This window comes from Seriola dumerili, unplaced genomic scaffold (assembly GCF_002260705.1).
Source record: "Seriola dumerili isolate Sdu_G_001 unplaced genomic scaffold, Sdu_1.0 BDQW01000052.1, whole genome shotgun sequence".
Taxonomy (NCBI): Eukaryota; Metazoa; Chordata; class Actinopteri; order Carangiformes; family Carangidae; genus Seriola; species Seriola dumerili.
In genome coordinates this window covers 5,535,251-5,551,262 of record NW_019174307.1, presented here as the reverse complement: position 1 = coordinate 5,551,262, position 16,012 = coordinate 5,535,251, and the positions used below count along the sequence as shown (strand labels likewise).

The window sequence follows — 16,012 nt, the reverse complement described above, 5'->3', positions numbered from 1 at the left end:
TTGCACTAAGAATATTTTTTTTAACACAAACCATGATTACTGAACAAACTTAGAGCAAGTAGTTAAATCTTAACCAGCTGCCAATGAAGGCGCAAAATGAGAAAACACTCAAATCAATCATTTCCTAAGGCAAGGACAAACAACATTTAGTTTGGAGGACTTGTGATCCAGTTAAATTGCAGCACTTCCCACACTGTATCTAAGTGGGTAACAGTGACAGGAGTCAATAGGTTGCCTTTATATTTATCATTTCTAATGAAGTTGTCTCTTTCTTTCTTTCTTTCTTTGGTCCTTTTGTTGTTGTTATAACTAGAGTCAATGTTTGGCCACATGTGCTGGAGGCAGGAGATGGACTAAATCAAAATGCGGTTTGAATTTTGGATGTGAATGACAGTGTGAACTAACCACATGTCTTTCCAATAAAATGGAGGAGCTCTTATATCCCTTGGCTTTGGATCCCTCCATTAAATTATAATAGCTCTAGCAAAAAGCCATGACCTTTGCTGTTATTTATGTTTCACTCTTTGTGAATATATATCTTTAATGAGGACCATGGTTAGACTATAATAAACACAGCAAGTGGGAGGACATGTATTTTTCTGTAAATATCCTCTGGCACTAACCCAGCTCCCTTGAAATAATCATTGGACTATGACCATGTTTATAGAGTGGTTAGAAGAGAGGGTGTTAGCTTATTTCTTTCACTATCTATTAGAGTAGCCATTATTTATTATCAATAAATAAATAAAGGCCAATGTCACCGATTCATGCTCATTGAGAGTCAAGTCCTGGCTACTGTATAACTGTGAGATGAACAGCACTCATCACATTGACGCTACAGGCTATTATTCCCATTGGGTGTCATGGTAAATATGTGTCACTGTGTTTGCTCCCAGTTAAAGCTCATATCACTATGATGCTTTGTTCTCTGCTGTAGCAGCAGGGATATAATGTAGACTTTAGTACTTTAATGTCACACTGGTTCCATGACAGTAAGCGTGTCAGGTTTATAAAATATGCTCTTTTCTTTGGTTCTTCAGGTGACAAGCTGGGATGCTGTCCTTTATAATATTCGTACTAGGAGGGAATGCAAAAGGGAAAATGTGTCAGTGCAGCTTAGCTGTTGAGATGGGGGCTGTGAGAGCAAAGACAAAGCAGTAATGCGCTCCTCCCAGTGCATCACTTCTGACATGGATGAGACATGGTGAGGGTGCAAGATTGTCACCAGGCAACGAAATTCATTCTCACACTAATGGTTTTGCGTAAGACAAATACTCAAACACACAGAAATGTGTCAAACTGCAGAAACAAGGGCAATGCAGCAAGCAGAGGACTGAATGGGAACAAATTATATGTTAAGGGCGAAGAGGATGATTTTTCTGTCGCATTTTGACAGAAGAGAAAGTCTTAATCACAGAGACTTAAAGAAAAAAAATACAGTGCCTTCATGGGAATAAATGTTGCCAAGCACAAAGACACACATACTCACAATATTTGTTGTGTCTGTTCTCTGCCTACTGAAACTACTGGTAAAACAGATGGCACAAGCCTTAGGAAGTGTACATAAGTTCTGTTCCAAATGTAGAGGGGGAGTGGGAGAGAAATAGTAAATTAAAAGTCTTATTTCAAAGCCGTATGCCTTCTGATGTAAAAAAAAAAAAAAAATCACAAGATCACGAAGCCTGCAAACAAAATACACGTGTGGCAGGTTAAATATGTTGATAGCAGAGGACAGTGTGCTGCATTTGATCTCAAATAAAATCCAGACGTCAAGCACAGGGCTGAGGAACCTAACATGATATCCAATTAACTCTCACTTTACTAACACTCAGTCACATTACATTTTGTCGAGTGTGCTAACAATATAACCTGTGAGCTTTCTCATAACTTCGCCAGATCATCGTTACACAAGACAGCAGTATGAAAGCTGAACCATGAAGATATAATGGTCTCCTAAACATTCAATGAGTCGGGCACTGTCAGTGAATAATTCTAACAATATGCAGAAGTGGTGCTTGAACACAAACATGCAGCATTTGTAATAATGGCATGTTTGGGAATTTTTTTTGTTGATGAGTCAACAGAAGGGTTACAACTCAGCAGGGAGGGAGAGACGGAGAGGAAGGAAAATAAACGTTACATAATGCAAAAGGCCCTGTCCTTCAGCTCAATAACAAGGTGCTACGCTACATTACCCCCTAAACCTCCATCCTACTGGTGCCAATTCTCACGGGAACTAGACACATTTGCGATACATTTATTTCAATATGGCACTTGCCAGATAAAATACCCTGCAGGATGTTGATAGGCAGCCTGGAATCCACTGACTATTACTGCAGCTTCATCACAGACAGACAGACCAAATATTCTCTGCACTTCTAAGCAGTGTTTCCATGGGGACTTCGCCATTTAAACATTTGGAAGCAGTTGACAATGGGAGTTTGACATCAAAGAAATGTGCATCACGATCAGACTTGAGTTTAATGGTCTGGTATGGTCAGAGGAATCTAGCTGTGACCGTCAAAGGATCTCACTATACAATTAATGCAGCCAAAGCAACATAAAGCTGTTATTTGCCAACTGTATCATAGGACAAGAACATCTATATTGGAGAATCCTGGGAAACCCAAAATCAGCATTTTTAAAAATTTCATGATTTCTTCAACAACAGCAACAATAGTATGGTTAAGATTAGGGAAAGATCATGATTATTTCAAACTTTTACCTCAATCACGATTAATTAACGATAAGTTTGAAGCTCGTCAGTCTCTTTTTTTTGAACCATGCATGCTCTATATTCGGCAATGTGATTGTGTTCGTTGTAATTAGACATATTGGTAGTGTTACCCTTTGAGCGGTGATTTTTTTTTTTCTGCATTGTTTGCATTTGAATTTTTGTTCAATGTCTTCCTCACTGAAGTCAAGATGTGCTGCTGCTCAGTTTGAGGCTCACCGTTTGCTCTCCTGTCATCCATATCATCAGCCTTGTTTAAGTAAGCGCAAACTAACGTTAGTTGGATAGGGTGAAGGTTGAACAAAAGGTTCATGAACGCACGCAATGAGGAAAGTATTAACTTGCTCATGCCGGTTAATTTGGTTAAGTATGTGAGAGTTTCTAAATGGCGCTTCTGATTTAATTTTTTTTTTCCAGATAATTGCCAACCCTAATTTCAAAACTAAGACCTTAAGGTTACAGTTACAGTGTCCGATCACCTGCATTAATGTCTGATGTGGCACAGACCTCCACAATTATTGCATGCCTCACTAAATATAGGGTATGTTGCTTCCATTGGCAGTGAATGTAAATTCAGCACAAGAAAACACAAATGATAAACAGTGGTTTTCAAAGTGTGAGGCTCGCCTCCCTAGGGGGAGGGGGGCGCCACAGAACTTCAGGGGAGGCGCAGCATGACAAATCATAAACTAGAAAGAATACCTGTAAACAACTGGTTAGCTTAAACTCAGCTATGCGTGGGTCAAATGGATTGATTTTTAGTAGCCTGAGTGAGAGGGGAGACACAGTGTGGGGCAAGCAGAAAATGGAGGAAGTACAATCTATGTTTATTCCTTTCTACAATTCATCCCCCTATCAACCAGCTATGTGCATCACAGATGCAGGGCTCTGTCTTACACCCAGTGCAAAGCAGTACAAGGCAAATGTAGACCAAGTGTCTTTGCTAGTTTCAGAACGACAGTTTCATTTTCCCATCCACCTCCGAGTGTTTAAATAGCAAATACACTTGCGCTGTGGTCTGAAGTCAGTGGCACAATATTTCACTGTTATTTTAAAGGTGTAATGTGTAAGATCATGCTACTTGCTCCACCTCCATAGGGGGCAGCATTTCACCTCTTCGCCCCTGTCGAGTTAATCATGTTTTTTTCTCCATGCTCCTTATAATTTATCATTTATATGTGCATTTATTGTTGATAGCACTGTAATGAATTATAAATATTTGTAATGCAAACAGTATGTTTTCATTTACCTATAAAAATATGAAGGCAAGGGGATACTGCATGACACATGGGTGTCAGGCTACGGTAGCATGAACAAGGGATGACAACATCACAAAGGCAGAATCAGAAAATAAGGTTTATTGCCAGGCAGGTTTTTACTTGTAATATATTTGGCTTGGTGTTTGGTGCAGTATACAATAAACATTAAAAGAAAATAACAATAAAAAGGTAAAATACTGCAACAGTCAAAAAGATAAATATACATAGACATATTAAGAAATAAAACTATGAAATAAACTTTGTGCAAAAGTGTTGACAAAACTCCTGCTGCAGGATGTGCAAGAGATCAAAGTATAGGCAATATCTGTTCTGTGCAGGGATGATACTCCAAGGTGTTACTGTAATGTGGTTGTTGATTGATGAGGCCAGACGCAGAAGAAAAGGCAGGTACTGGTCCATCACTGGAGATGACTCGACTGGAATTCTGGTCCTGATACAGACAAACATGTGATAGGACAATTGGTTTAGATCGTACAAATTCTTTATATTCAAACATGTTAGGTCTGTTGTGTGTATATAATGAATAGTAAGGATAGATAAGAATATGCTAAAATAATTACAGTATTAGGCAGTGGATCCTGAACCCACTGGTTCTGGATCAAACAGTCTCTTTGTCTTACTTGTAAAAAAAATTTACTGACTCATCTAGCTGGACAGCAGCCACAGGAACAGGCTAAATTCTACTAAATCACTAAAACGTCTGTCAACATCATCAATCATACATTCATGCCACAAAGAGTTTGTCGGTACGGTTTGTCATTTGCAATAATGATACTTTTCGCTACAGTCCAACATTAGATGTTACTCACCAGTCTAAAAGAAAAGTTACAGCTCGGCATCAAACCACATCTCTTTACCCGGAGCTGTCTCCAGCGGTGGGAAGCCACACCAGGATTTACTTGTGTTTTCTTCTTGTCTTTGCTGTTGAATGTGGTTTCTTGTCGGAGCGGTCCTTCGGGATGGAGACAAAGATCGCTTTCTAGGCGCTTCAGCCATCTCTGCTTTTCTGTGATGTTAGTCGGGAGTTTTTGGGGGTTTTTTTTGTCGGGAGCTGTAGCAGTGAAGTTCTTGTTCATGGGTCTGAGGGCAGACTAGACGCTACACTGACTCCCACACCATCTAGTATGTCTAGGTGGTATTACAACACGGCCCGGGATGCAGCTAGTCTGTTAGCATGCTCATTTCAGTAGATATCTCTGAAATACAATAGATGGAGGTCTTGGTAATGACATCATCACTGTAGCTCCTTCACATACTATTTATAGTGTTAGTTTATTTTTTTAACATTTTAAACTAAAATTCTGGCCAGATCTTACGCATTACACCTTTAAGGAGCATTATCATGAGAGTAGCCTAATATGCGCCCACATAGGTAGGCGCACAATGTGCATACACTGCTTGTAACACACAGGCAGTGTTACACAAGGTTCTGTAGAGAAGTGTTCTATCCTACTACCTGGTAAATCACCTTAATTTTTTCCACAGTTCTATAATGAACTGAAGATTTATTCACACTTCTCATATAGGCCCAATATAAAATATGTCTGACGTTGTGATTTGTGCCATTACTTCTTTGTGGAGCTGTGCGCAGCGCACTGATTCACTCAGCCCTTCCTTCCCTTCAGGGCCACATAGTAAGGAAGCAAAATTTGTTTTTTGCCGAGCGTACATATGGAAAGGATTTAGGAACGATGTTGAGACAGTGATATGAAAAGCAGCACTATGAGTAGTGCGCAGTGAAGAATGTTTGGTGTCCAACTTACTGTGATGTGTTCAAAAGTTATTTAACTTAAGTAAAATTGTACAAAAAAGGCCTTACAATCTATGATTTTCTATAACACTTTCTTTTTTAGCTTTGCTTTGGTATCCATCAGCCCCATAGTAAAATATCCACCTCTTGAGCTTGTTGAATGATATACTGCTGTTTGTTGCTGGGCAAGTAGTGTCCAGAGTTTGTGGGACAGGAAAACAAAAGAACTATAGCTTAAAGATAAAGTAAAACACACAGTAAAACACTCTCCACTGCAGAGTGAAACACAACCATATGGGGAATAAGATGGAATTCTGACACTGCTATAAACACACAAGATGTATAGAAAAAGGGTCAAGACAAAAATTATGTGCAGTAGTATTCTTACAAGTTTGAAATGAAAAAGACATGCCTTCACCAGTTTTAAAACTATACAACAGAACTTGCTGCTGCTAGAAATGCATCATAAAAGAGTTTCTCTTTTCTTGCTGTGTTTTTACCATACAGCTTGTTTTTAAACTCTGTAGGATATCAATGAACTCAGCATAGAGAATCTGAGGACTTTAGAGCAAAGCATGGGGAGACATGCCCTCCCCTGCAGTTGAAGGAGAATAAATGGAAGAACCCCTGAGAGAGCTGTCTTTGTACAGTTCTCCTCCCCTGTGCCTCGAGGACACCGAGATCAACATAATTTTTGACTGGGTCGAGCCAAGTTACAGCCATGAAAACACAGCTTCAGTGACCATGTTTTTGAAGTCAGTCGCTGACCCTTTTTATTGTCTTTTCCTCTGGGAGTGACAATTCAATCAGAGGATTCACTGGTCTCCATGTCCACCAGATTCACAAAGCGTCTCATGGCAGCACTACTGAGACGAGCCAAAAGTCCATGAAATCCTTTCCCGAAGGATTCATGAAGGATTTAAGTTCTAAGACACTGTTTGCAAGCGTGTAGCATCAACAAAAGGGAGAGAGCTGCATGCTGACAGCCATTAGAACTAAAAGTTTATTAAATTCTAGAAGAAGATATTTACAGAAAGTAAATTATGACAGTCCCACTTTATCTCAAATGCACAGCAAACAGCAGATCTGCCTGCCCACAGACAGTCTTGACATTTAGACTTCCTTGTAAGTATAATACAAAAACTAAGAATATGATTATCATGCTCTTGGCAAATTCTCAATCTTTCCGCTTTCACCATCACCACTGCTTAGATGCTGCTTAGCTCCACAACATAGCAAAGGTATGACTCTTTATTGCACAGAAAGCACACAATCTGACAGTTTCTAAACAATTGGAGCATTGCCATTTTGCTGGCTTTTCTTTAGCCATTCATGGAGACAGACTGTTTTTCCCAGTTCCCTGAATAACTGTCGTCAGCTGCCCTGTCCCACGGGACCCGTGGCTCAGCGGATAAACCGGTGCCTCCTTCTACTCTTGAGATATTGCAGTCCAAGGCCACCTTCCCTCCCCTTCTCCCCACAGGCTCTGAAGATGCAGTGATTACATCTCCCTGACCGAGCCAGAATGGAGTGGAGAGAGGCCATCAGTTGCACCAACATTTTTATATTTCTAGGTGACAGTGTGTAATGTATTACCTTGCTTTTTTCTTAAGATAATAAATTCCTCTGTATAATGCCCAAAATGTTCACAGTTAAATTAAAGTACTGATGGCTTGGCACCATGCTGAATTTTTTGTGCTTTTATTTTAATCCTCTAAGGCTGTGCTCAGTGAATATCATCCTATAGAAAGGATTTTTTTTTTTCTCCACAGGTTATTGCAGCCCTTGCTACCATTTAAGAAGGCAGAATATATTCCAATCCTGTCTTCTGTTTGCAGGGCAAAGCTGATCTAATTCCTCTTTCTATCAATACATAATCCATGATAATGAGCTGTGCCTGATTCCATAGATGAATATGCAAGGTCGTCTTTCTGCAGGCATTGTAAATAAAATGGTGCCAACATTAATTGAAGTGATAATTAATGGCCTTCTGGAGATTATACGACTTGGCCCACAGCGACCGTGCAGAGGTTATATTATATCTATTATGTTTAAAACATCTTTCACAAAAAGGGAGAGTGAAAGATCATAGCACACAGAGAAACCAATAACAGAGGATATCAGAAATCTGCAGCAAACACCACATGGGACCCCAGTGTATACAATTTTACATACAATGAAACTAAATACATTATTAAGATGATTTACTTTTCAACTTACATTCATATGCACCAAACGCTTGTCATAGCTCTCCTCTATAGCTCTCACCTGTTGTTCAGGTTGAAATAATAATCAACAACAGTTTTAATTACAAAAAGAAAAATTCTCTTTTTGCTAATATGTTGCTCTATTGAGCCATCCAGTCTGAGGTGTCAAAGGGTCTTAGAGCAATCTGACATTGGAGGACTTGATTGCCCGATGATTGATAACCCACTAATGCAGTGCAGGTTTAGATATCATGACTTTTAGTTCCGAGTGTGGATCAAACTCCAAAAAACACTTGAACTGGTTATACCTTTCAAAATGTTAGAAAGTCCTCTTAAACACAGAATAAATTATTCAACTATTTTTCATGATGCCTAAAGGTGTAAAATCCTTGGAGTGCCCCTTTAAAAAGAGCACTTGCTCTAAGAATTCTGAGACAGTCTTTCACTAACACACAAGATCTTACATGTGACAGGCATTCAATAAGAAGCACAAGATATAAAAAGGTGGAGCGACATATGCAGCAATGAGCAACGCCTACAACTCACTTTATCAACAAAGCATCTGAGGGAAAAGATGCAAAAGTGCTTGGTCCAACGTTTCATTTTGCAGTCTTGAGGAAAGACTATCCATCCTTCCATCTTCTATACCGCCCCACTCCTACCTTAGGGCACAAAGTTTTGCTGCTTTATCTAAGTGTGAATTGAGTCTAGGAAATTGCATTCATACATTGCCATGACCATGCAATATATTATATTACTATATAATGTAATATAATTTCAATATAAGCAGTGAGGCCTCCATCTTTTTCTGTAACAATCATTTCCAGCCCACAAGTAGCCTACTTGATAAATGACCTGTTTGGGATTAATAATTATTGCATGCCGCGGTCAATTTATGCACAGATGTCACTGCCAAAACTATAAAGTCCTAATTATACCCAATGACTCACATTGATGAGGAACCTGGAGTGAATGCTAATAATTTGGTTTTGTTGCTTTTTCCCCACCCTCATAATTTACTAAAGCCAATTTAGCTCATAATAATGTGAAACTGCTGCTTCGTTTGTCCATTAAAGGAAATCTATGTTCCATAAGTGAGTAAATACTAATACTAAAGAGAGCATGCCCGCTACAACCAACCCTTGTATGAAGGGCAAATGAAGGTTTACATGACTGCAGTCGAACATGTCAAGCATATTCTTCGAGGAATAATACAGCACTTCCACTGGTTCACCGAATACAACACCCCCAATAACTCCATATTTTCAGCCAGACTGGTGTTTTGCTTTATTCTGAAATGATTAGCTGTTTTTGTGCTGTCCTGCCCTTGAGAGTTAAGTAGTAGTCAAGAGTCCTCTTGGATAAATAACTCTTTTAAAGTGAAGAAAAAAAAAACACTATGGATAAATACTTTTTTTTTTTTTTTTTTTAAGAGCATATTATGTAAATTGTTAAAAATACATCTATTGAAGAATGAATCTATTGTAGGTAATATATAAAACACTATAAAAATGACATTACTACAGCAACAGTTCAATGTCTATCATGTGAGATGATTGCTGTAGTTGGTAAATCTTAACTATAATCGGTGAGAAATTTCTGCAGTATTCTATCTTTAATAATGACTGATACAATATGAAATAAAATACAAATACAGTACAAGTCATTATCGTTATTAGTATTCTTATCATCATCCTAATATACTATACGGTGTAATGCACTACACAAAAACAACACAGCAGCAAACACTGGGTTCACAGGTACCAGAAATGAAAATAGGGCAACAATAATAGTATTTCAGGTGATAGTTTTTAAATCAGCAAATACTAATACTTCCCACTGAAATTATATGTACCTGCTTGCAATCTTGTGCAGTGTCTTGAGAGGCTGGAACCTATACGAGTATACATAGGGTGAGGGGTGAGCTACACCCCAGACAGTTTATCCCAGGGCTGGTAACAATTCACACTCACACATACCTATTTAGAGCTCAACATCTCAAACCATTCCTGCAGCACAATCCAGCTGTCCACCTGGGTGCTAAGTGTTCCAAACACTCATAGTTTCACTGAAGTATTCTTAAACACACCATTTCGTTTGCTGCCTGCTTTCAAGGCATCTACAGCAAAATGTAAGTACATTTCATGTCTTCAAAATGACCACAGCAGCTGTTCTCTGTGACAGAGGGATCCACAGACTTCTAGCACTTTAAAGTCTGGAGGGGGTAGCATTCGATACTAAGAAGGTACCTTTCTGGTGGAATATCACTTAATACATGTTAACACAAGTCCTTATACTATAAAGGTGAGACTCGCTGGCAGATGAGGGACTGTGGCAAAATTCGATATGACAGTGTTGCATTAGAGAGGGATGGATGGAATGGGTGACTTACAAGTTTGATCAGTTTCGTCTGAGTCATCGGGGCAGTCCGGCTCCCCATCACAGAGCCAAGCCTCAGGAATGCAGGTTTTCTGGTCGTGACAGTGAAACTCCCCTATGTCACACAGGATGGCTTCTGGATGGCATGAGGAAAGGGTGAAGGAGGAGAGAGGAGAAAAGATGCAGCATGAGGTGATGGTACTGAGCAGGTGGATCACATGTTTCCCCAGAGAACATGTACTAGATGTAAACATGCGTGTGGGAGGACAGGAAGTGGCATAACTCGGACTTTCTTTAGAACCATATGTAGTAAATGGTGAAGAGGCACTGACAAAAGCAAAATTGTCATTAAGTTATCTGCAATGGGAGCATTTGGCTGAATGAAACAGAGAAAGTTTTTTCAAGAGGCTATAGCTCTGTGCTTTATATACAGTACTGAGGTTGACAATTAATAGAGTACTGTATGTCCTTTTGTCAGTGGTATGTATTTTGCAAAGCGCAGTTCTTTGTCAGAGCGGGAGGCCATACATTTTTCCAGAAGATTAAAACTGTACCAAAAGAGGCAGACACAGATGCTGCCCAGGCATTGTGATTTTGACAGCTACTCTCTTCTAACAAAGACATGATGTCCTCTGCGCCTTGGCAAACTATTACAAAGCAGTTTGGCAAGTTTGTTCTTATCTTTTTGCCTCCTTGGTGTGTGCTTTCATTGGATGGTGGAATGGGGGGGGGAGTTCAGTGAAAGCCCAGTCAACTAAAAAGTCATCATAGGCTTTCAATATAGCAAGCATCCGTCAAAGTGTTGACATGTTTCCTGCCGGTAGCTGTCAGAGACTCAGCTCGATCATTCTGCAGAATGACATAAGCTTTTGCTAAAGCTCTGACACCAAAAAGTGACCTGCCGCTACTTCTCCTCAGTGCCAAGCAAAAACGGTAATTTGTTTCTAAGCTTAACCCACAGACAATCAGACAGGCTCTACCTCCCCCTCCCACTCTCTTTCTCTATCTCTGTCTTTTTTCCAGTGTGTTCCTAACCCATTAGTGGTGGGAGTGGAGCAAGTGGGGGATCAGGTCTGCAGCGTTTGAACAGTGGGAGTGATAATTCAACGCACCGCTGCTCTCTGCCCTGGCACCCTCCAGCAAATTCACTACCCAGGGACAAATCTGAAAAGGTCAAACATCTTATCCATTCTACCTCTTCTATTCCCACTGATGCAATATATCTGAAATCTTACAATTTGAATCAAGGTCTCTTTTGAAATATTCAAAGACTTTTTCAGGCTTTAAAGGGGGACATTGCAAAATTGCAAACCAAAGCCATCAAGCCTTTAAAAAATTAAATTAAATTCACATCATGTTGATAAGAAAAAAAAAGGTATATCAAGGTAGCTTAGTGCAAGAGGAATTGGTGCGTGATCATTATTTCTGACTCTAAACAGTGGAAAAGCACCAGAATTAAACATGTACCATGCCAAATATTTCTGAAAACATTGTTAACTTCATAACACAATATTTTTGTACTAAGACAAGATTCTTGGCTGCAGTCAAATGTGCTTCTTTAAACCATTATCAAGCACCAAAATTTTATGATTTTTGGCAAAACATGCCGTCAACCTCAATGCATACTGATTATCACATGCACCGAATATTCATACGGCACCAGATTTAATAATATGATGGACTGTGCATGATTTGACAGTTTAATGGTAAAGCATAATGAGGGTCACAAAATATTGTGACATTAATTATACCCAGAACAAACTATTTTACATTTAATTTTATGTCAGAAACATATAATCTAGTCTAAACACTGCACTTTCAAAACACATGTGAACTGTATATGAGCTGAGTTCGTTGACTACATTATTTACATTTCTCCTCAAAGAACTAACAGGGCATCAATAAGCACATGCTGGGCTTGAGGTTGGCAGAGGCAACTTGCTGAAGTCTCTAAAGGGATGTCTCCTAAGCCTTTAAAGCTGAATTGATTACCACTGAAAAGCAGAGGGTTGGTGACAGAAGGGCCATTTCCTCAGCTACCGACGGAAGCCATGAAAGAAACTGCCCCTGGATCTCAGAGCAGCCCAGTTTCCTATTGATGTTCTACCTCCTTTCACCTTGAAAGGGGCCAAATATGAGTCGAGCATATGACCTCTTATGTCAATTAATCTCCCCCTTCTCCAGAAAGCCTCTCCTTGACACAGGCTCTACTGTCCCTGCAGCCGGTGGGGGCACAATAATGGGACAAATGCACAACTGAAGAAAAGTAAACATCCTACTGTTCTTTTGTTCCTTTTCCATATACCACTACATTTGCATGAAAAGGTGCCAAAAGGTATAGTATTACACAGCATTATGTATTTTGCACACAATTCTATACAAACATCAAATGAGTGGTGATGAGTGTTGACAGGAATAGCAAGTCAAAAAAGCAGCAGCTACCTTCAGTGAATGGAAAAATAACCCCAAACTGGTGGCATTATCATAACAGTGGGAAACACACACAGTGGCACTCAGTCGGGCACATTATCATGAGTTTCATGGGGCCACCACTGGCACAACATTGTGGCTCATTAAAGCCATTGAGCCTTTGAAATGTGCCAGATTTTCAGAGGAACAAAGAGTTATTTGGAAGCAGGCAGACAGGGAAGATAGTTTGCAAACCTGCTGAAGGAAAACCAGCCAGCCGTCTTTGCAGCTTGTATTTTGATCAAGTTTTTTTGTTAACCAGTAAACTGCAACATGAACACTGAGACAGCAAAACTAATTTCTTCATCCTGCATTTTGCAGTATAGCATCCCCTCTTCTATTTGCTCAGTCCTATTAAACTCTGAATTACATGAGAGCTTAGGTCTTCATTTATCTCTCTAAACAATATTATATTCCAATGACGTAAGCTGCAAAGCACTAAGGCATTACAATCCCCTGAATTGCATCAGACACACAGTTCACAATATGGTACAGTGGATAAGTCGTAAGCCACATGCCTATTCAAACAAAACCTGTGTTATAAAAGCAGCAGTGCAGTACACAGCTCAAAGTGGCGAATTAAACATCAGCTATGTTATACAGCTGAAAAAAGCAGATCTGAGAATATTCCTAAGTCAGAGCTATCTTACAACTGCACGTTGGGAAAGAGCTGCTTCTCAAACAGACTATTTCAAGCTCATCCAAATGCTCAGCTGTACTTAAAGAGCTGTGTGTGAACTTGACAGGGCAGTGATAGTCCATCAGACCTGTGTTGCATTCAGGACACTCAAGGTCACCCGACAACCAGTGTGGGAGAAAAGAGAAAATTGAAGTTGAATATCTGCAACGTACATGAGATGAGAGAGTGGTATTGATCTTATTTTCTAACTCTTTGCAAGAAAACAAATTTCCCAAAATTTGGAACAGTTTTTCAAAAACACAGTTTCCAGTCTCATACACTGTCACTAATGACTAATATTGTATCTGTATCTTAAATTTCTCAGGCATGTGCCTTTTACAGGTTTATAAAGGTAAACTACAAACTTTGGAATTATATGAGATCATCAATCGCTTTATGAGCTCAAAGTCTTTTTGAATCTTATTTGAACCCATAGCAATAGTTGAATGCCAAAAGTCATTCATTTTCAGTCATTCTGCCTTTTTGAAAAGATTTTTGGGAAATGTTGAAAGTGAAATTGTGTGCGCATAAACACACACGAAACTCACATACATTCATATATAGATACATACATACATACATACATACATACATACAAGGATCTGTGATTCTATCACAGTGTCGGAGAAGGCCGAGTGTCCTGGCCAGTTTGAGGTCATATGCATTATGGATGAGCATAGGGCTATGAGCCAAACTAAGCAGGTTATTAAGTATAACAACAGTATAATGCAGTCTCTCCCTTAATCTTCATATCTTTAATCTGCCAAAAGATGCAATGTAGTGTGATACATCTCAATGATGCCTCACCTGCATAATGAATCTTGATTACAACCGTATCTCTTGAAGTGACATACGACATGTGGTATTTAGACTTAAATGCCATCCACGTCAAGTCTGATCAGAATATGGAGACTAAAGAGAGCCATGGCTCTGCTGACTGATGAATGATTTCAGAATGTCACAGCACTTCTGGACGCATGCCCACAATTATATGTGCACGTCAGTTCAGCAGCACTCATCCCTCGCTACCCTCTAGATCCTAGAAATATCTTTTAAAAAAGGAATTCTTCGAAATCACTGAGCCAGCTTAGGATAGTGAGCTGTGTTAGAAAAAAGGAGAGAGAGAAAATAATGATGTACTAAGAGAGAAAAGTAATGGTATTTACAGAATCTGAGGTATAACTGGCTCCAGGAAACGTACCAGCTCATACCGGGGGCCATCCCCCATGGCAACACTGAACAACTCTGCATTCTACCCATGAAATGGGTAAGAAATCAATGTTGTAAGACTTTGGGGCTTTCATTAGATACTGCCTGACCTTCACCACAGAGCGAGGTCACTTTTATTTTCTCTACAACAGCAGGGGCATGTCAACAAATTATTGAAAGCAAGCGCCATATGAAAAGTTTCAGAAGACAATCATAGAATGGCCTCCTGCTCCCTGGCATAAATCCCTACACCAGTAAACAATGAATGATTCATAAGACCGATCTTAAGCTGCATGCTGTTTACTGCCCTTTTACTCCACATGCAAGGGAATACCTTACAGCACATTACATTCACAGAAAGAAACAACTATATTACAAGGATTATCTGAACATTTTTGAAAGATTTTTATGTTAAGAGAAATATGACTATTCAGTTATTATACTTTGTGAACAATGTTGCAGGTCAAATTAATCCTAAAAAGCATTATCTCTGTTCATGTTGTCCTTTTTATTCAAAGTGTGAAATATTTTTTTCATTTTCCTGATGATCATTGGGATTTTAAAAAGTTTGCAAAAAATCAGTCAATTCTTATTATATACTTGCCGGTTTCTCTGCCACTGGGTCACCTCTCACAAGGAATCTTGCTAAGTGTGTAATTACTCCAGTGTTCAACCAAGAGAAAACCCCAAACCTATTACTGATAACTATAAATAAAAGGTAATTTTGCCATTTAATCCTGGAGCTGCTGGTTTTTCTGTCGTACCAGGTGAGCTAACTGGAAGAATCAGATCTTTTGGGTCTGAAGTTCCCATTGGTTTATCATCAATTGGCACAAATGTAATATTTTCTCATGAATGAAAGCCTCCTCTTACATTTTTATGTTTGGGTGACCTTACAGTAACTATAGTAAGGTGAACATCCATCCATCCATTATCTATGCCGCTGATCCCTATAGGGTCACAGGGGGGCTGGAGCCAATCCCAGCTGCAATTGGGCGAGGTACATCCTGAACAGGTCGTCAGTCCATCACAGGGCTGACAAACAGAGACAGTCACGCTCACATTCACAACTATGGGCACTTTAGGCTCTCCAATTAACCTACTGTGCATGTTTTTGGACTGTGGGAGGAAGCCGGAGTACCCAAAGAGAACCTATGCAGGCACAGGGAGAACATGCAAACTGCACAAAGAAACCCAGTTTGAACCCAGAACCTTCCTGCTGTGAGTAAGAACTCCAAAATGTGTCCTATCAAAGCACATCCTGTCAGCACAGAACTGGACTGCATGTTTAAACAGCAACATGTT

At 39.5% G+C, this 16,012-nt stretch overlaps 1 protein-coding gene across 1 annotated transcript in view; it reads right to left on the bottom strand.

The window, feature by feature from the left end:
* lrp1b (LDL receptor related protein 1B) overlaps positions 1–16,012 on the bottom strand; it is a 265,608-nt gene that overhangs the window by 173,522 nt on the left and 76,074 nt on the right. The window contains exon 6 of the mRNA XM_022741314.1: positions 10,364–10,486. Coding sequence (XP_022597035.1) covers positions 10,364–10,486 — 123 coding nt within the window. The remainder of the gene's footprint in view (positions 1–10,363; positions 10,487–16,012) is intronic.